This window comes from Somniosus microcephalus, chromosome 10, assembly GCF_052327205.1.
Source record: "Somniosus microcephalus isolate GS21.2 chromosome 10, FLI_Smic_1.0, whole genome shotgun sequence".
Lineage (NCBI taxonomy): Eukaryota > Metazoa > Chordata > Chondrichthyes > Squaliformes > Somniosidae > Somniosus > Somniosus microcephalus.
This window is the reverse complement of record NC_140996.1, coordinates 234,969,310-234,990,601: the sequence shown is the minus strand read 5'-3', so window position 1 is coordinate 234,990,601 and position 21,292 is coordinate 234,969,310. Positions and strand designations below refer to the sequence as shown.

At 50.6% G+C, this 21,292-nt stretch overlaps 1 protein-coding gene across 9 annotated transcripts in view; it reads right to left on the bottom strand.

Annotated features, from left to right (window-relative positions):
* stim1b (stromal interaction molecule 1b) overlaps positions 1 to 21,292 on the bottom strand; it is a 215,647-nt gene that overhangs the window by 64,226 nt on the left and 130,129 nt on the right. For all 9 annotated transcript variants that reach the window (XM_085999826.1, XM_085999830.1, XM_085999828.1 and 6 more), the window contains exon 5: positions 9,342 to 9,457. In XM_085999826.1, coding sequence (XP_085855952.1) covers positions 9,342 to 9,457 — 116 coding nt within the window. The remainder of the gene's footprint in view (positions 1 to 9,341; positions 9,458 to 21,292) is intronic.

Here is a 21,292-nt window from a genome sequence, read left to right as displayed (position 1 = left end):
GAGCACAGGGGGTGATGGGTGAATGGGACTGGGTGTGAGTTAGGACACGGGGCAGTGAGCACAGGGGGTGATGGGTGAACGGGACTGGGTGCGAGTTAGGACACTGGGCAGTGAGCACAGGGGGTGATGGGTGAACGGGACTGGGTGCGAGTTAGGACACGGGGCAGTGAGCACAGGGGGTGATGGGCGAACTGGACTGGGTGTGAGTTAGGACACGGGGCAATGAGCACAGGAGTGATGGGTGAACGGGACTGGGTGTGAGTTAGGACACGGGGCAGTGAGCACAGGGGGTGATGGGTGAACGGGACTGGGTGTGAGTTAGGACACGGGGCAGTGAGCACAGGAGGTGATGGGTGAACGGGACTTGGTGTGAGTTAGGACACGGGGCAGTGAGCACGGGGGGTGATGGGTGAACGGGACTGGGTGCGAATTAGGACACGGGGCAGTGAGCACAGGGGGTGATGGGTGCATGGGACTGGGTGTGAGTTAGGACACTGGGCAGTGAGCACAGGGGGTGATGGGTGAACGGGACTTGGTGCGAGTTAGGACACGGGGCAGTGAGCACAGGGGGTGATGGGTGAACGGGACTTGGTGCGAGTTAGGACACGGGGCAGCCGAGTTTTGGAGGAGCTGAAGTTTATGGAGGGTGGAAAGGTGGAGAGGGGGAAGGGTGGAAGGGGGGGGGGGGGGGGGGGGGAAGATGGAAGATCAGCCAGGAGAGCATTGGACAGACAGCGCAAGCTTGTTACCTGGTCACTGCTCCCTGATGTACTTTGCCCTCGTTCCTACGCTTTTCCACATTTACCCCCACCCAGTACAACGCAACCCCACCAGCTCCCACAAACAGCAATGTGATAATGACCAGATAATCTGCTTTAGTGATGTTGGTTGAGGGATAAATATTGGCCCCAGGACACCGGGGAGAACTCCCCTGCTCTTCTTCCAATAGTGGCCTTGGGATCTTTTACATCCACCTGAGAGCAGACGGGGCCTCGGTTTAATGTCTCATCCGGAAGATGGCACCTCCGACAGTGCAGCGCTCCCTCAGTACTGCCCCTCCGACAGTGCAGCGCTCCCTCAGTACTGCCCCTCCGACAGTGCGGCGCTCCCTCAGTACTGCCCCTCCGACAGTGCAGCGCTCCCTCAGTACTGCCCCTCCGACAGTGCAGCGCTCCCTCAGTACTGCCCCTCCGACACTGCAGCGCTCCCTCAGTACTGCCCCTCCGACAGCGTGGCGCTCCCTCAGTACTGCCCCTCCGACAGTGCGGCGCTCCCTCAGTACTGCCCCTCCGACAGTGCGGCACTCCCTCAGTACTGCCCCTCCGACAGTGCGGCGCTCCCTCAGTACTGCCCCTCCGACAGGGCAGTGCTCCCTCGGTACTGCACTGAGAGTGTCAGCCCAGATTAAACACAAAACCTCCCAACTCAAGCAGAGTGCTACCGACTGAGCTAAGCCGAGTATAATACGGTACAGTGGCAGTTCAAATGTTGAGAGCAGCAGGTGAACCATAATGTTCTTTACTGGTGCTGCACATTCCCATGGTAACAGTGCTGTATAAACACTTTCTGTTAGCCCAGTCTCACACACATAGCACGTATTACAGTAGGGCATAGCAGGACTAGAGGCAGGTAATCAAGGATTGAATCCCAGGTAACCAGGCAAGGTTTGCGTTGGTCTGAGCCTGGGGTGAATGGTTTAAATTAAATGAACAGAATGACAGCATGGTGCCTCAGGTCAATGAAGGCACACACGCAGGCTAGTGCACACACTCACACTCGTCCCTGGCCGTAGCCAAACTCACAAGTAGAGACAGTGGAAGCATCTAGTGTTGCTTCACTCAAATGCAAATTGTATAGATTTCTTTCAGACAATAACATTTTGGGATCCAGTATCTGATTAATTTGAGAGGTGACGTGTGAGGAGTGTCGCGTGCTCGGGAGGAAGAGGTGACTTTGGACAGCTGGTTCCCAAAGCTCTCCCCCACTGGGGGTTTTCCTCGCCTCGTGTCTGGGTCTGTTGTAGACTCACTGATAGAGATTGATCGCTGTGATCGGTCGATCGCTGTGATCGGTCAACAACCCCAGTATCGCTGCATCATGCGACTACCAGATGATTCAGCTAAAACAAAGTTGGCCTGGATCTGCTCGAGATGTACTTTAGAACTCAGTGGCCTTATTGCAAGGATTAGTGCCATAGTGCACTGTTAATTCTATTTCAAACATTTCCCTCTGTCCTACTCAAATTCTCCTGGTTACATGGGATTCAATCCTTGGCTAGTTTTACCATGTGCTTGACTGTAACTATGTTTTGTTGGTATAGCTGGGCGTAACTCGTCGGTCTTTGCAGAACTCTGTAGACATGTTTTATGAATCAATTCTCGGGGTCTGGGCGTCGCTGGCAAGATTGGCATTTATTGCCCATCCCGAGTTGCCCTTAACTGAGTGGTTTGCTGGGCCCCACTTCAGAGGCAGTTAACAGATGGTGTGGCTCAAAATTTTCAAATCAGTAATTGAACCAATTGCACTCTATGGCAGTGAGGTCTGGGGACCACTAACACAACAAGATTTTGCAAAATGGGACAAACACCCAATTGAGATCCTACATGCGGAATTCTGTAAAAGTATCCTCCGGACTCAAAGGAAAACAGTAAACAACGCATGCAGGGCGGAACTAGGCCAATACCCATTAATAATCACTATCCAAAAAAGAGCCACCAAATTTTGGAATCACCTACAAATGAGCAACCCCCAATGCTATCACTACGACGCCCTGAAATGCCAAGAGCTGACCATAAAGAAGAATACCCTCAGTCAACTAGTCCTGGGACTCAGTAAAGTAACTAATAACAATAACCAGCCCCAGGACAGTGACAGGGTAACACAAAGAATTCGACCCAACACAATCGTCGCTAAGCAAAAGGAAAAATATCTGTCATATTGGGCAGAAACAACAAAAACCCAAAGCAAACTCAATTGCTACTTGGCCCTAAACAGACAATACAACATAGCTGATTACCTGACCATGGTAAAGGATAACAAACTGAGAAGAACCTTGACAAGGTACAGACTTAGCGAACATAGCCTAGCGATCGAAAAAGGCAGACACAGGCAGACCAGGCTGCCAAGAGAAGACAGGATATGCTCTCACTGCAGTCAGGGAGTAGTTGAGACAGAGATGCACTTCCTCACAGCCTGTGGAAAATATCAGGGCATCAGAGAGAATTTCTATCAAAAATTCTCACAAATATGCCCTGAATTCAGAAATCTGACTGACAACCAAAAACTCCCATTCCTACTGGGGGAGGAGAGAAGCTGTGTAACACTGGCGGCACACTATGTTACAGCTTGCCATGAACAGAGGGACAACCAGTAAACTAAGACAAGAGTATATATAAACAAGGCGAAAATATATTTATAAACTCAGGGATATACCTGTTTATACACTGTATGAATGGAACCGCGTTTATGTGTTCAACCATAAATGTATTTTGATGCTTTGGCAACATAAGATGTACCTTATCATGCCAATAAAGCGATTTGTATTGTATTGTATTGGGTCTGGCGTCACGGAGAGGCCCAGGCCGGTAAGGACGGCAGGATTTCTTCCCTAAGGGACACGAGTTGGGACAGGAATGTGCAGCGACCCAGTGCAGCGCACGAAAGTTATCAAACTGTGAATAGACCTTCCCCTAATGACAGAACTTTTTCAGTTCACTGGACACAGGACCAGTGCCCGATGAGGCAACAAATAGCACTCCTGTTTGACAAATGATCGGCAACTTGCTCTTGGAAATACAAGTCCATCAGTGTCATCTCTTCAATGGGCATCCATCCCATCACACTGTCCCACACACACAGTGGAGAAATATAATCCATCACCCTCCCCGGGCTGTGGGGAGATGCATCCCATGATCAGCCATGATATTGAATGGCGGAGCAGGCTCGAAGGGCCGAACGGCCTACTCCTGCTCTTACTCCAGTATCATCGCCGAATCCCCCACCATCAACATCCTGGGGGTCACCATTGACCAGAAACTTAACTGGACCAGCCACATAAATACTGTGGCAACAAGTGCAGGTCAGAGGCTGGGTATTCTGCGGTGAGTATCTCATCTCCTGACTCCCCAAAGCCTTTCCACCAGGCACAGATCAGGAGTGTGATGGAATACTCTCCACTTGCCTGGATGAGTGCAGCTCCAACAACACTCAAGAAGCTCGACACCATCCAGGACAAAGCAGCCCACTTGATTGGCACCCCATCCACCACCTTAAACATTCACTCCCTCCACCACCGGCGCACCGTGGCTGCAGTGTGTACCATCTACAAGATGCACTGCAGCAACTCGCCAAGGCTTCTTCGGCAGCACCTCCCAAACCTGCGACCTCTTCCACCTAGAAGGACAAGGGCAGCAGGCGCATGGGAACACCACCACCTCCAAGTTCCCCTCCAAGTCACACACCATCCTGACTTGGAAATATATCGGCCAATCCTTCATCGTCGCTGGGGCAAAATCCTGGAACTCCCTCCCTAACAGCACTGTGGGAGCACCTTCACCACACGGACTGCAGCGGTTCAAGAAGGCGGCTCGCCACCACCTTCTCAAGGGGCAACTAGGGATGGGCAATAAATGCTGGCCTTGCCAGCGACGCCCACATCCCATAAACAAATTTTTAAAAAACCCTCCCCCGTGCTGTGGGGAGATCCACACCATCTTCTGCCCCTTGAAATACACCCAGGGCCCAGGCCCCTTCAGGGCAGAAGCAGTGATGTAAACAGTGACCTGCCCTGTCCTTGGAGAGGGCTGCTCAGTGACAGGAGCGCTCTACTGGGACAAACTGGCAGACGGGGCGGCAGGAACCCAGCTCAGCTGCTGCACCAACACACACTAGCAAACATTAATAAACACAAAGCAGATGTGGATCCGCCTCATCAGAATCGGAATTAAACAGGTCTCCGATTACAGCACCACTCGCAGCTCAGTGTCCTATAACTCTCTTCAGCTTGAAGCATGCCCTCCGTTATGGAATCCTCTACACATGCTGATCAAAACCCTTCGTAATCTCAGTACCTTGGATCGAACTGCTCAAGTCTTCTCCTGTGTAAGGAGCTGGATTCCCAACCATGCATCACAGCTCAGTCCTCAGAGCTCTAGGATTAACCATCATTCCTCCCCGATAACTACGACCGACTGAATAGGAAGGAGGAGACCCCACAATATGTTAAGACGTGGCCTCACTGAGGCCGCTGTGCGGGCTGCGCTCTCTGCCATGTGGCGATTCCTTTTCTTCACCAGCCGAGAACACCGAGCTTCACTGCGAACCTGCGGGGTTTCTGAAATGCTTCCCCTTACCCTGTGCACCTTCAATTAAAGCTTTGAAAGTCTCCTTTTGCGGCGCAGAGGTAAACCATGCCAAAAAATATAGACAACATCTCCAGAACCTTGGGAAGAAACTAAAGAGTAGGATCAACTTGATCCAGAGACTCGCCGGATCCACATGAGAAGCAGACGCTCAAACCTCCGTACGGCAGCACTCGCCCTGGTGTACTCTACAGCGCAGTACTGCTCTCCGGCGTGGCTACTGAGTCCGCATGTCAAATCCATTGATGTCCAGCTGAACTCGACTATGAGAATTATCACCGGTAAGCTTTTATCGACACCAACACCTTGGCTGCCCGTGCTTGCAAACATCGCCCCACCACACCTACGCTGCGAATATACAGTCTCCAGAGAATACAACCGCTACACCAGCAAAGACACGATCCAGGCCGACTTGAACAACCTACCACCAACCCGTCTCAAATCTAGGCGGCCATTTTGGACTGTCGCCGAAGCCCTTCAGCAATATCCCCTCAGCCTTGATGACTGATGGCGAAATGCTTGGAAGAACTGCGACATGGATTCCTTATAGAGGACCCCATAGTCCAACTTGAAGGATCAAACCTTCCTCGCAAACAGTGGACAACCATCAACCGCATCAGCACCATTCACGGTAGATGCTGGCACCTTCTCCATAGATGGAAGATTAAAGCATCCCCATCATGTGACTGTGGAGCTCCTGATCAGACCCTGGAGCACATCATTGAGCACTGCCCTCAGAGGAAATTCGCAGGCAGCCTACAAGATAGGTTGCAAGCCCGGGTAAATTGGAATCAAAGATTGGCAGGCAAAACTGTAATCGAACAATGGGCTGCCTTTAAAGAGGAGATGGTTCGGGTACAGTCGAGGTACATTCCGAGGGGGAAAGGTAGGGCAACCAAAGCCAGAGCTCCCTGGATGATGAAAGAGAGAGTAAGATGAAGCAGAAAAAAGGGGGCGTATGATAGATGTCAGGTTGAGAATACAAGTGAAAACCAGGTTGAATATAGAAAGTTCAGAGGGGAAGTGAAAAAGAAAATAAGAGGGGCAAAGAGAGGGTATGAGAATAGACTGGCAGCTAACATAAAAGGGAATCCAAAAGTCTTCTATAGGCATATAAATAGTAAAAGGGTAGTAAGAGGAGGGGTGGGGCCGATTAGGGACCAAAATGTAGACCTACGCATGGAGGCAGAGGGTATGGCTGAGGTACTAAATGAGTACTTTGCATCTGTCTTCACCAAGGAAGAAGATGCTGCCATAGACATAGTGAAAGAGGAGGTGGTGGAGATACTGGATGGGATAAAAATTGATAAAGAGGAGGTACTAGAGAGGCTGGCTGTACTTAACGTAGATAAGTCACCAGGACCAGATGGGATGCTGAGGGAAGTAAAGGTGGAAATCGCGGAGGTACTGGCCATAATCTTCCAATCCTCCATAGATACGGGGGTGGTGCCAGAGGACTGGAGAATTGCAAATGTTACACCATTGTTCAAAAAAGGCTGTAAAGATAAACCCAGCAACTACAGGCCAGTCAGTTTAACCTCGGTAGTGGGGAAGCTTTTAGAAACGATAATCCGGGACAAAGTTAACAGTCACTTGGACAAGTGTGGATTAATTAAGGGAAGCCCGCACAAATTTATTAAAGGCAAATCGTGTTTAACTAACTTGATCGAGTTTTTTCATGAGGGTAATGTGGTTGATGTGGTGTACATGGATTTCCAAAAGACATTCGACAAAGTGCCACATAATAGACTTGCCAGCAAAGTTGAAGCCCATGGAATAAAAGGGACAGTGGCAGCATGGATACGGAATTGGCTCAGTGACAGGAAACAGAGAGTAGTGGTGAGTGGTTGTTTTTCGGACTGGAGGAAGGTATACAGTGGAGTTCCCCAGGGATCGCTACTAGGACCACTGCTTTTCTTGATATATATTAATGACTTGGACTTGGAGATGATACAAAACTTGGAAGTATAGTGAACAGTGAGGAGGAGAGTGATCGACTTCAAGAAGACAGGCTGGTGAAATGGGCGGACACGTGGCAGGTGAAATTTAACGCAGAAAAGTGTGAAATGATACATTTTGGTAGGAAGAACGAGGAGAGGCAATATAAACTAAAGGGTACAATCCTAAAGGGGGTGCATGAACAGAGAGACCTGGGGGTATATGTGCACAAATCGTTGAAGGTGGCAGGACAGGTTGAGAAAGTGGTTAAAAAGGCTTACGGGATCCTGGGCTTCATAAATAGAGGTAGAGTACAAAAGTGTGGAAATTATGATGAACCTTTATAAAACACTGTTTTGGCCTGGAGTATTGTGTCCAATTCTGGGCACTGCACTTTAGGAAGGATGTGAAGGCCTTAGAGAGGGTGCAGAAAAGATTTACAAGAATGATTCCAGGGATGAGAGACTTCAGTTACGTGGATAGACTGGAGAAGCTGGGGTTGTTCTCCTTGGAGCAGAGAAGATTGAGAGGAGATTTGATAGAGGTGTTCAAAATCATGAGGGGACGGGACAGAGTAGATAGAGAGAAACTGTTCCCATTGGCGGAAGGGTCGAGAACCAGAGGACACAGATTTAAGGTGATTGACAAAAGAACCAAAGGCGACGTAAGAAAAAACTTTTTTCCGCAGCGAGTGGTTGTGATCTGGAATGCACTGCCTGAAAGGGTGGTGGAGGCAGACTCAATCACGGCTTTCAAAAGGGAGTTGGATAAGTACCTGAAGGAAAAAAATGTACAGGGCTACGGGGAAAGGGCGGGGGAGTGGGACGAGCTGAAGTACTCGTGCAGAGAGCCGGCACGGGCTCGACGGGCCGAATGGCCTTCTTCTGTGCTGTAACCATTCTATGATTCTATCCACGCTGTTACACCGGAAGCTCTGGCCTGGATATCTGACTTAGATATTGACAATCGATTCGCTTTGCTGCTACCGTACGAAAGAAGAAGAATCCATTCATTCATCCTGTTCTGTGTCGAGTCAAATGCTACCCTCGGATTGAAGCCAATTATAGCGGATTATTCACAAAAAGAAACTTAAAAGACCCTAGAGGAGCCAGCTCCACAAAACAGTAGGACGCGCGGGCTCACATCTGCGATTCTCCCACAATGTCGAGCCCTCTAGACAACTGCAACTCTGCAGGGAAGCATCGCGTGGCGTCTCAGCGCCCCCCGCCACAAGGGACACTGGTAGGAACTGTTACACCAGGCAGCTCACCCGTATTTCTTGCAACTGGTACTAAGTTGGCAGAAGCCCTGTGACTTGAATCAACTGAGCGGCCTGCGGGTGGCGCTGTTCAGGGAGAGTATAAATACTCAAGCCTGGGCCCAGCTTGCGCAGGACATTCTTAACAGGAACTAGTGAAGGACACAACTAGACCTCCATGTTGTAAAATAGTTGATTAAAGCTTTGTTTAATGCTTAGACCAAGTGCCTAGTAGTTTCCTTACGTCACCCTGGTCACCTGCTTCACATCAGCAGGCGCTCCATGAACTCCAGAGCAGTAATGTTGGGACAGGACAGGCCGTATAATAACCACGCTCGCAGGCTGCGCTCCAACCAGGGACACAAACACCCTGTCGCAGAGAGGTGTGCAGGCGCTGAAAGCAGAGTCTGCACTCAGCCCCCTCTTCTTCCAAAGAGGAAGCAACAAAGCATCGGAATTAAAAGAGCCGCCAGTGCTTCAGAGCGTGTGTGGGAGTCAGAGCTCGGGAGCGAGGGGCAGGAGAGAGATGGCGAGCATGCGGTGCAGAGCGTCATCAAAGGACATCATTAATAAATGTTCACAGTTCACAACAAATCAGGAGATTTCGGGATAGATGCCCCCTCCCTGACCCACATCATTGCAGCTACCCGAGACACGAGCAGCGACGTTAGCCCATGGTTACCCACACCCTCCCCTCGAAAGGAATAATTGGTGGGTGACGGGTTTAAGGCTCGAGGGGGCACATCAGCAGGGAGGTAAAGGAGAGAGCGCGCGCTGTAACTTACACAGGGGCGGCCCGAAGAGTACGGTGTCCAGAGCCTTGAGCTGCAGCTTCTGCCGGTGGCTCCTGTCATTGACTTTCAGCATGGAGCACGCCAGGGTGAGGTTATTCACAGCCAATCTATCAAATCAAACACAAGGTAAAGATCAGAGCTGAGGAGGAGAACGGGGGGGGGGGGGAGGAGGGATTCATTTATTATTTAATTTAATCTTTAATTGAAAAGTTTCTTTTGTTATATTTGACATTCATCACCAAGAGACTTTAATAAAAATATTCATTCTTGGGATGTGGGTGTCGCTGGCAAGGCCGGCATTTATTGCCCATCGCTAGTTGCCCCGAGGAGGTGGTGGTGAGCCGCCGCCTTGAACCGCGGGTTTGATAGAACTGAGTGACCACTCCAGAGGGCGGTTAGGAGTCAACCACCTTGGTGTGGGACTGGAGTCACCGATAGGCCCAGACCGGGTGAGGATGGCAGCTTTCCTTCCCTGAAGGACGTCAGTGAACCAGATGGGTTTTTCCAACAATCCGACAGCTTCATGGTCACTTTTACTGGTACCAGCTCTTCATTTCCAGTCACTTGTCTGGCAAAATTAGGTCAGTTTTGTGCTGTTGGCCCACACGCTCATCAACCAGACTGAGACTCGCAAAGTCATTTTGTTCAGGACCCTCAGAGGTAGGCACAGGGAATGGGCACCGCCCACCATTGCCGGGCTCCCAGAGGTGGAAGGGTAAACACTAACCCACTGTGCTCCAGGGCCCTGTAAATACCTTTCCATCAGACAGCGTCTGCACCCACTGTGCTCCAGGGCCCTGTAAATACCTTTCCATCAGACAGCGTCTGCACCCACTGTGCTCCAGGGCACATTAATACCACCAGGGCTGAGAATTAAACACCAAATCTTACAGCATCTCCTCAGCCCATGCACAAAATTCTCTCATAAGCTTTTTTACTCCCTTCCCAAGGCATGGGGCCAACTCAGGCTGCTCCATTAATGAGACTCAAGACTGAAATGAAAGCTTTTGAAGGAGGTAGAAAATTGGATAATGAATAGGCTGAGAACTAGGAAGCAGATGATGGTGATTAATGGTTGTGGTAATTGTACGGCTTAACCCACCGGAAGCGAGGGATTGCTGGCGAGTCTGCTGCAGAATCGAGGATGGTTTAAGCAGGGTCTGAGTGTACAGACAATGTTCAGTTGTGTAGAAAGCACGACGGCTACACAAAACTCAGTAAATCACGCGTTAATCAAAGTGTCACTAAATGCAATGATTACAGACTCGATCAAGGCTCTGAAAAGAGAATCGTGATTCGACAGCGAGCAAAGGTAGACTTGTGGGGAGCACGAGAGATGAAAAGCCATCTCCATGGATCTAACTCTGGAATATGAACCTAAACACACACAAGCAGGGCTGCCAGTGTCAGCCCGATCACCAGCCTGCATTCACCCTGGCATCTCTTCCGAGCTGGGAACTCAGAGTGGCATTTTCCCCACCATCCAAATCAAAGGAACAACCTGCATTCATACAATCCCTTCGAACACAGCAAATATCGCCAAGTGCTTCCCTGAGCAACAATCGAAGAGTTAGGGGTGGTGACTGAAGACCTGGTCACAGAGCTAACTTTTCAAGAGGCTTTTGGGGGGGAGGGAGGTCTCATAGATCAGATGTCATTCTTGTAGTGTATGTAACGTTCCACCTTTAAGAGAACTATTTTAAGGGTTGCACTACTTTGTCTTGGCTGCTGTATACTGTAATACCGGTGGTGACCACACCGGTATATAAGTGCGGTGTAAGGATTGATTGGGCAGATTCGCCCTGACCTTCGAATAGTAAAGTCCTGTTAAAGTTACTCTTGTAGTCTGTGTATTAATTCACCATATAACCCACAGACTTTACAGTGGCGACGAGTTCGATCTTACCCTGCGGCAGCGATACATCCGAAGCAGTTAACGAGCGTCGAGAGGAGGCACCCGCCCTCGTCATTCTGCTGAGAGAAGACTCGAGTCTGCAGAGCAAGGAAGAAGGAAGAATTCAGACACGAAGCCTTCCATCAGCAACAGGCAGTGATCGTCCCTTCTGCCACGGTGGTGAGTGAGCCGATCAGCCACGAGAAGCAAGTCGGCCACGTTGACTGTGAGTAGGGGGAAAATTAAAAAAAAGAACGGAGGAAGGGCGGTGAACTCGACCACGGTCGGGGGGGAAAGGAGCCGGACAGAAGTCGGGCCCAGAGGCGCCGAGACTGGGGTAGCGTGGGGCACGGAAGCCGCGGTGCAAGCGGGAACGCAGCCGGTGTGAGAGACCGGGCTACCAGCGGGAACGCAGCCGGTGTGAGAGACCGGGCTACAAGCGGGCTGGGAGACGCAACAGCGTCGTGAGACAGCTCGACCACGACCGGCGAAAGGCCGGGCAGCTACCGAGGCCGCGAGGCGCTGCGACCGGGATCGTAAGGCGCGGGAAGAAATAAAAATAAGAAACCGCGGAGAACTCAGCCGCAGCCGGAGGAGGAAAGGACCGGACTGCGAGAGGGCTGGGAGGCGCGATTGGAAGCCGCTGAGGGAGAGACAGAGCCCGAGCGAGCGGGAGAGACAGAGCCGAGCGAGGGAGACCGAGGAGATTCAGCCAGCGGCTGGAACTGTTCGCCGTCAACGGGTTGTCCCCAGCGCCGGTTGCCCTGCCGAGAAAAGGGAACAAAGAACGCACTGAAGCCGGCGCGCAGGCTGCGAACCCCGAAAGCCAGCGGTCGTCGCCCGAGGGAAAAGCTTACCCCTCCCGCCAGTAGGCGGAGAAGAAGACAGGAGCGGGAAACCGCCATTTTGAAAGTGGGCGGGGAAGAAGACAAGCGCGGGAAACCGCCATTTTTGAAAAAAAAAGTTAAAGAAAAATTTCGTTGTTGTTTCTCAGGAAGATTGCGAAGATGCCTAAGCGTGGCAACATCAACGAATTCGATTCTGATGTGGAAGATTGGACCACGTATGTAGAACGCATCGAAATATATTGTAAGGTCAATAAGATAGCAAATTATGATAAAGCTCTAACCTTACTAAACTCAATGGGTGCGAAGACATACGGGTTATTGAAGCATCTTCTATCACCAGCTAAACCGGCGGATCAGTCTTTCGCTAATATTGTTGCTGTCCTGAAGGATCATGTGAACCCCACACCGCTGATGTTAGCGGAACGAGCTACATTTTACGGGAGAACGCAACTAAAGGAGGAAAGCAACGCGGAGTACCTGGTTGAACTGCGTAGGCTAGCAAAATACTGTCAGTTTGGGGTAAATCCGACAGAGGCACTGAGAGACAAGTTCGTGTGCGGGATGTCGAAGGAAGGAACACAAAAGCGACTGCTCGAAGAGAACGATCTTACACTTAATAAGGCTGTCCTTATTGCAGCATCGCACAAAGCCGCAGCGAGAGGCACGGCGGAAATGCAGCTGAAGACAGCGGTACTCAATGTGGATCAAATGACTTCGGGTACAACGAAATGTTACCGTTGTGGGAAGACAACACACAACCAGAACCAATGCTGGTTTAAAAACCAGGAATGTAGAAAATGTGGCAAACTTGGTCACATAGCTAAAGTATGCCGGTCAGGAAAGAAGACCAGCAACAATAAGTCACCGCAGAAGAAGTACAGAAAGGTACATAAGGTGACTGTGAAGAGTCCAGATGAACTGAATTCGGATTCAGACCCCAACAGCAAGGAACTGGGTAGTCTGAGGATTCACAATGTGAGTAAAGAAGCTGACCGACAAACTATCTGGGTCACACTGCAGATTGCAAAAGTCCAAGTAAAGATGGAAGTGGACACCGGATCGGCGTTGACGGTCATGAATAAACAAGATTACAAAAAGTTATTCAAACATATTCCCCTACGGGATACGGAGATAGTATTGCAGACATACACGGGGCATAAAGTATACCCCATCGGAAAGATAATAGTCAAGGTGAGACACAAGGGCAAAGATCACCAAGGAATGGACTTATATGTACTACCCGAGGGAGGTCCACCACTTCTGGGACGGGAGTGGATCAGGAAAATAAAGATAGACTGGCACTCACTAAACACAATGACGGTAGATTTCGGAAAGAAAGATGTCAAACCTGAACGGTTGTCCAGAATATTGGACGAGGCTAAAGAGGTATTCCAGCAGGGACTGGGAACACAGAGGAATTAAGGCAAAAATCCAGATTGCAGAACATGCAAACCCAAAATTTTTCAAAGCCAGATCGGTACCTTACACGATACGACCTGCTGTGGAGGCAGAACTGGAGGAGCTTGAACGTGCAGGGGTACTGTCGAAGGTGGACTGGAGTGAGTGGGCCACGCCCATTGTTCCCGTCATGAAGTCTTCATCAAGTAACAAGCCAGGGGGACCGGGGAAGGTCCACATCTGCGGAGACTTCAAGATCACAGTTAATCCGGTGCTTCACACGGTACAATACCCGCTTCCGCGGATTGAGGATATCTTTGCTTCATTGTCTGGCGGGAAACACTTCACCAAGATAGACCTGGCACAAGCATATTTACAGATGGAGGTCGAGGAAGAGTCACGCCAGTATCTCACAATCAACACGCACAGAGGCTTGTATCGATATAATAGACTGGTTTTTGGAGTAGCTTCGGCTCCAGCAATTTGGCAGAGGGCCATGGAGCAGGTCTTACAGGGTATTCCAAGCACTCAGTGTTACTTGGACGATATCCTGATTACGGGAAAAGACGAGGAGGAACACCTCACAAATTTGAAACTGGTGCTCACCAGGTTGAAGGAATATGGCCTTCGAGTTAATCGCCAGAAATGTGAGTTCTTCCAGAAACGGATCTCGTACTGCGGTCATGTCATTGACCAAGAGGGGCTGCACAAGTCACCTGACAAGATCGAAGCGGTCGTGAAGGCCCCCGCTCCGGAAAATGTATCACAGTTGAGGTCGTTTCTGGGGTTGATTAATTATTACCATAAGTTTCTGCCAAATCTATCCACGGTGCTGCATCCGCTGAATGCTCTGTTGCGGAAAGAAGTACCATGGAAGTGGAGCGAGGACTGTAAGAAGGCCTTTCGCAGAAGCAAGGCGTTGATTACCTCTGAGGAAGTGTTGGCTCACTTCAACCCAACGCTACCTCTTCGTCTAGCTTGTGATGCTTCCCCTTATGGTATTGGAGCTGTACTCTCACACAAGTTACCAAATGGCTCGGAAAGGCCAGTCGCATTTGCGTCCTGATCATTGACCTCCGCTGAGCGAAATTACGCTCAGATAGATAGGGAGGCTCTCAGCCTTGTGTGGGGAGTAAAGAAATTCAATCATTACCTGCAGGGCAAGAAGTTTACATTGCTGACAGACCACCAGCCGTTGGTGTCCATATTCAACCCTAACAAGGCCGTTTCCACTATGACAGCACAAAGGCTACAGAGGTGGTCCGTTCTACTCGGGGCACACCAATATGACATCGAATACAAAAGGTCCAAACAGCATGGAAATGCTGATGGGTTATCGCGCCTACCGTTGCCAGTGGAAGAAGAGGTGACTACAGTGGACCCAGTGGAGATGTTCCACTCAACCATAATGGAATGTCTACCAGTAACAAATTCCATGATCGAAAAGGAAACAAGAAATGACCCGACTCTCTCACGAGTCTACGATTTAACGGTGGAGGGATGGCCAGTACATGGCGAACCAATGCTGCCAGCATTTTCGCACAGAAGAGAACAGCTGTCAGTGTGCCGAGGAACCTTGATGTGTGGATCTAGAGTGGTGATTCCACCCAAACTCCAGCAGAAAGTACTAAAGGAGCTTCACGAGGGGCATCTGGGTGGAGTGAAAATGAAGAACCTAGCCAGAGCGTTTGTGTGGTGGTCAGGTATTGATGGAGACATCGAAGAAATAACCAAGAGCTGTCTACGATGCCAGAAGGTCCAAAACGCGCCACCACAAGCTCCTCTGCATCCATGGGAGTGGCCCTCATCTCCATGGCAAAGGGTACATATCGACTTTGCTGGTCCATTTATGGACTCAATGTTTTTAATTGCAGTGGATGCACACTCCAAGTGGCTGGAGGTAATAAAAATGTCCTCCACCACCACGGAAAAAACCATCACAGTATTAAGGACCATATTTGCCAGGAATGGGCTGCCGGAACAGATCTGTTCTGATAATGGACCGCAATTTGTGTCCGAAGAATTCAGGAAGTTCTTAAAAAGCAATGGGGTTAAGCACTATACATCTGCCCCATACCATCCCGCCACCAATGGATTAGCTGAAAGGTTTGTCCAGACCTTCAAGAAGGCCATAAAGGCCATGGGTAATGAAGACATAAATCTACAACATAAGGTAGATAACTTCTTGTTGGCGTACAGGAATGCAACACATGCGGTCACAAACCAAACTCCCGCCATGATGTTTTTCAACAGAAGAATAAGATGCCGGCTGGATTTGATTAAGCCAAACGTCAGAAGGGACGTAGAGAACCGGCAATTTCAAGGCATGAATGAAAGGCCAACTAGATCCTTTCAGATAGGTCAACAAGTTTTGGCCCGGGACTACCGTACCGAGAAATGGCAGCCTGGAACTATTGGAAAAAGGCTAGGACCGTTGATGTATACCGTGGACATTGGTGAAAGCATAATAAGGCGCCATGTTGACCAGATCATAGAATCATCCACAAAGGCCCAACCTACTCCACAACTCTATACGTCTAATGCTGAAGCAGAGATACCCAGAGCATCTACCTCCGATCCGGCAATACTGGAATCCGATGAACCTGAAACGGTCCTTCAAGCCGAATCGACCTTGCCAGAAGAACCTACTACACCACCGAAAATGACTACACCACCGAGGCGTTATCCGGACAGAGTCCGGAAGCCTCCAGAGAGACTGAATCTGTGAACTGTTTCACATAAAGTTGTATATATGTTAAGATGTTATATTAATGGGAATATGTATATATTGTTAACCTAAAAAGGGAGGATTGTAGTGTATGTAACGTTCCACCTTTAAGAGAACTATTTTAAGGGTTGCACTACTTTGTCTTGGCTACTGTATACTGTAATACCGGTGGTGACCACACCGGTATATAAGTGCGGTGTAAGGATTGATTGGGCAGATTCGCCCTGACCTTCGAATAGTAAAGTCCTGTTAAAGTTACTCTTGTAGTCTGTGTATTAATTCACCATATAACCCACAGACTTTACAATTCTCACTGACCGAGCACGCACTGAAGGACACGCATGGACATAGCGGTGCTCAGGGGCACGCTGATAGACCAGGCACCACTCTCACAGGGTGAGCAGTGATTGAAGAACCGCCCTCACCCCAGGCAGGGAGTCACACACTGAGTAGTGATTGAGGAACCTCCCTCACACTGAGCGGGGAGTCACACTCTCTCACAGGGTGAGTAGTGATTGAGGAACCGCCCTCCCCCGGGCAGGGAGTCACACACTCTCACAGACCGAGTAGTGATTGAGGAACCGCCCTCACACCGGGCAGGGAGTCACACACTCTCACAGACCGAGTGGTGATTGAGGAACACCCTCACACTGAGCGGGGAGTCTCACACTCTCACAGACCGAGTAGTGATTGAGGAACACCCTCACACCGGGCAGGGAGTCACACACTCTCACAGGGTGAGTAGTGATTGAGGAACCGCCCTCACTCCGAGCAGGGAGTCACACACTCTCACAGACCTAGTAGTGATTGAGGAACACCCTCACACCGGGCAGGGAGTCACACACTCTCACAGACCGAGTAGTGATTGAGGAACCGCCCTCACTCCGAGCAGGGAGTCACACACTCTCACAGACCGAGTAGTGATTGAGGAACACCCTCACACCGGGCAGGGAGTCACACACTCTCACAGGCCGAGTAGTGATTGAGGAACCGCCCTCACTTTAATTCTCACTGCCGCTTAGTGTCACAGGATCACGCCGTGTTTGCCTACGATCAAAGCAATTTAAGCGAAGCGGGTTTGAGATGCTGATGTTATATGGCACTATGTCAACATCCCAGGCCACGATCGAGTGTTGTGGCAATGTGGCAATAAGGGGAAAGTTCTGCAGGAAAGTGCTCGTTTTCTGCTCTGCTTTAACAATCAGCTTACTCGTGGCGTTTGATTTCAACTGAAACTGCTGCCTGGGTCGTTCTATTTACATAAAAATAATACGGACTTTAGCCAAATGACACTTCCTTTCAATGAAATTGCTGTACAAAGGGCGGGGAAAGCGGTCAGCACGGCGATTCCACGATAAATGACACACAGATACAATCTCTGGCAGAAACAGACGGGTAGTCCGCCTTCAAGAGCCAAACCACGTCCACAGCTTGCCAACACCAGGCGAGCAGCGCTATCATGTTGGAAGAACCCTAAGAGTTTATAAGCCTCTACAGTTCAACGGTCCTGTTGCTTTGGACAGATTTCAGAGACGCCAGGAAGTATTTCTTCAGAGTGTGTTTGACTGCTGCAACAGGCTACCCAGGAAGGGTAGTTGAGGGTAGGGACCAGGTGCTTTAATGGAAAAACAATGGGACTTGTCATGAATCTTATCATCACTCATGAAGTAACACTGGGCGGCCAGCTGGTGGCACCGTCCAAGGAGTATAAATACTCGGGCGTGGGCCCAGCTTGCTCAGGATGTTTCTGTAACCAGGAACTAGTGATGTAACTAGAATCTCCTGGTTGTGAAACAGTTGCTTAAAGCCTTGTTTTATACTCAAACCAAGCGATCAGTAGTCTGTTTACATCAGGACTGATATTCTCCGGGGGTGAATACCAACCCAAGGTGCCAAATCCAAATCCAGCTGGTGATTTTCATAAGAACATAAGAAATAGGAGCAGGAGTCGGCCATGCGGCCCCTCGAGCCTGCTCCGCCATTCAATAAGATCATGGCTGATCTTCTACCTCATCTCCACTTTCCCGCACTATCCCCATATCCCTTGATTCCCCTAGAGTCCAAAAATCTATCGCTCTCTGTCTTGAATATACTCAACGACTCGGCATCCACAGCCCTCTGGGGCAGAGAATTCCAAAGATTCACCACCCTCTGAGTGAAGAAATTTCTCCTCATCTCAGTCCTAAATGGCCGACCCCTTATTCTGAGACCCCTGGTTCTAGACTCCCCAGCCAGGAGAAACATCCTCCCTGCATCTACCCTGTCAAGCCCTGTAAGAATTTTGTATGTTTCAATGAGATCACCTCTCATTCTTCTAAACTCTAGAGAATATAGGCCTAGTCTACTCAATCTCTCCTCATAGGACAATCCCCCCATCCCAGGAACCAGTCTGGTGAACCTTCGTTGCACTCCCTCTATGGCAAGTATATCCTTCCTTAGGTAAGGAGACCAAATCCATACAGAGTACTCCTAGCCAACATTTCCAAAGCCAGGCAAAGAGCAGAAATATACAGTCACTCAATAGGCTCTGTGTCCTCACACAGGGGCATTTAAAAGATAACGGACTTGCTGGCATACAACACCCAATTCATTCTGAACAGAGTACTGAGGGAGTGCCGCACTGTCGGAGGGGCAGTACTGAGGGAGCGCCGCACTGTCGGAGGGGCCGTACTGAGGGAGCGCCGCACTGTCGGAGGGGCCGTACTGAGGGAGCGCCGCACTGTCGGAGGGGCCGTACTGAGGGAGCGCCGCACTGTCGGAGGGGCCGTACTGAGGGAGCGCCGCACTGTCGGAGGGGCCGTACTGAGGGAGCGCCGCACTGTCGGAGGGGCCGTACTGAGGGAGCGCCGCACTGTCGGAGGGGCCGTACTGAGGGAGCGCCGCACTGTCGGAGGGGCCGTACTGAGGGAGCGCCGCACTGTCGGAGGGGCCGTACTGAGGGAGCGCCGCACTGTCGGAGGGGCCGTACTGAGGGAGCGCCGCACTGTCGGAGGGGCCGTACTGAGGGAGCGCCGCACTGTCGGAGGGGCCGTACTGAGGGAGCGCCGCACTGTCGGAGGGGCAGTACTGAGGGAGCGCCGCACTGTCGGAGGGGCAGTACTGAGGGAGCGCCGCACTGTCGGAGGGGCAGTACTGAGGGAGCGTCGCACTGTTGGAGGGGAAGTACTGAGGGAGTGCTGCACTGTGCGGAGGGGCAGTACTGAGGGAGTGCCGCACTGTCGGAGGTGCCGTCTTTCAGTTGAGATGTTAAACCGAGGCCCCGTCTGCTCTCTCAGGTGGAAGGAAAAGATCCCAGGACGTCCCAGCCAGTTTGAGCACAGCAAGATCCCACGGACAGCAATGTGATAATGACCAGATCATCTGTTTTTTAGTGGTTGAGGGGTGAACATTGGCCAGGAGGGACACCGGGGAGAACGCCCCTGCTCTTCGAATTCTGCCGTGGGATCCAGGATACAGTAGAGCAGTGGTTCCAGTGCTAGGCCTAGAGGTCGGGAGATCAAATCCCACCAGTGCAAGTTGTGAAATTGGATTCAATAATTTTGGTAATTTGAGAACGACCACGATTGTTGTAAAATCCCAACTGGTTCACCAATGTCCTTCAGGAAGACAACCTGCCATCCTTACCTGTCTGGACCACTTGACTCCAGTCCCACACTATGTGGACCATTCTTAAGGTCCTTGGGGCAATTGAAGGTGGGCAATTAATGCGGCCTTGCAAATGTCACCCACATCACGCAAACTAATAAAAGCACAGAGCCGAGGCTGTTGCCAGGGAGCGGATTGGGTCTGCGAGGATCTGACAACCAGCCATACGCCGTGATCAGCTCTCAACAGTCAAGAATCTTGTGCTCACATCGTCACTCAGGAAATCTCGGGAGGGCGCAAGTTAAACTCAAAACCGCTCATCAGTTCATTCCCAGACCGACAGACTGAACGGACAGTTCCCAAAAAAACTGGCAACAAAAAAATCATCAACTTCTCGAAAATGGAAAAGAAACAAAAAGCATGATTGCAGCAGGGGGGGGGGGGGGGGGGAAAGTACCGAGGGTGTAGCATAAACCAACCACAACAACTAGCATTTATATAGCGCCTTTAACGTAGTAAAACGTCCCAAGGTGCTCACAGGAGCGATTATCAAACAAAATTTGACACCGAGCCACATAAGGAGATATTAGGACAGGTGACCAAAAGCTTGGTCAAAGAGGTCGGTTTTAAGGAGCATCTTAAAGGAGGAGAGAGAGGCGGAGAGGTTTAGGGAGGGAATTCCAGAGCTTAGGGCCCAGACAGATGAAGGCACGGCCGCCAATGATGGAGTGATTAATATCCAAGATGAGCAAAAGGCCAGAATTGGAGGAGCGCAGAGATCTTGGAGGGTTGTGGGGCTGGAGGAGGTTGCAGAGATAGGGAGGGGCGAAGCCATGGAGGGATTTGAAAATAAGGATGTGAATTTTGAAATCGAGGCGCTGCTTAACTGGGCGCTAATGTAGGTCAGCGACCACAGGGGGTGATGGGCGAATGGGACTCGGTGTGAGTTAGGACACGGGCAGCCGAGTTTTGGATGACCTCAAGTTTACGGAGGGCAGAATGTGGGAGGCCAGCCAGGAGTGTGTTGGAATAGTCAAGTCTAGAGGTAACAAAGGCATGGATGAGGGTTTCAGCAGCAGATGAGCTGAGGCAGAGGCAGAGGCGGAGTCGGGCGATGCTCCGGCGGTGGAAACAGACGGTCTTAGTGATGGCGCGGTTATGTGGTCGGAAGCTCATGTCGGGGTGAAATATGACACCAAGGTTGCGAACAGTGTGGTTCAGCCTCAGACAGATGCCAGAGAGGGGGCTGGAGTTGGTGGCGAGGGAGTGAAGCTTGTGGTGGGGACCGAAGTCAATGGCTTTGGTCTTCCCAATATTAAACCACATCCGTATATGTCCGTTTGGCATCTGCTCAGGTGCGGGCATACGGTCGATCGACTCGGTGGCTCAGGGTAGGGTCGTGCCTAGGTGAGAAGGATCATGGGAAAGGCTGCCCGCCACCATCGGAAGGGGGAAGAGGAGAGCTCCGCCCCGATAGACCACAGCCTCT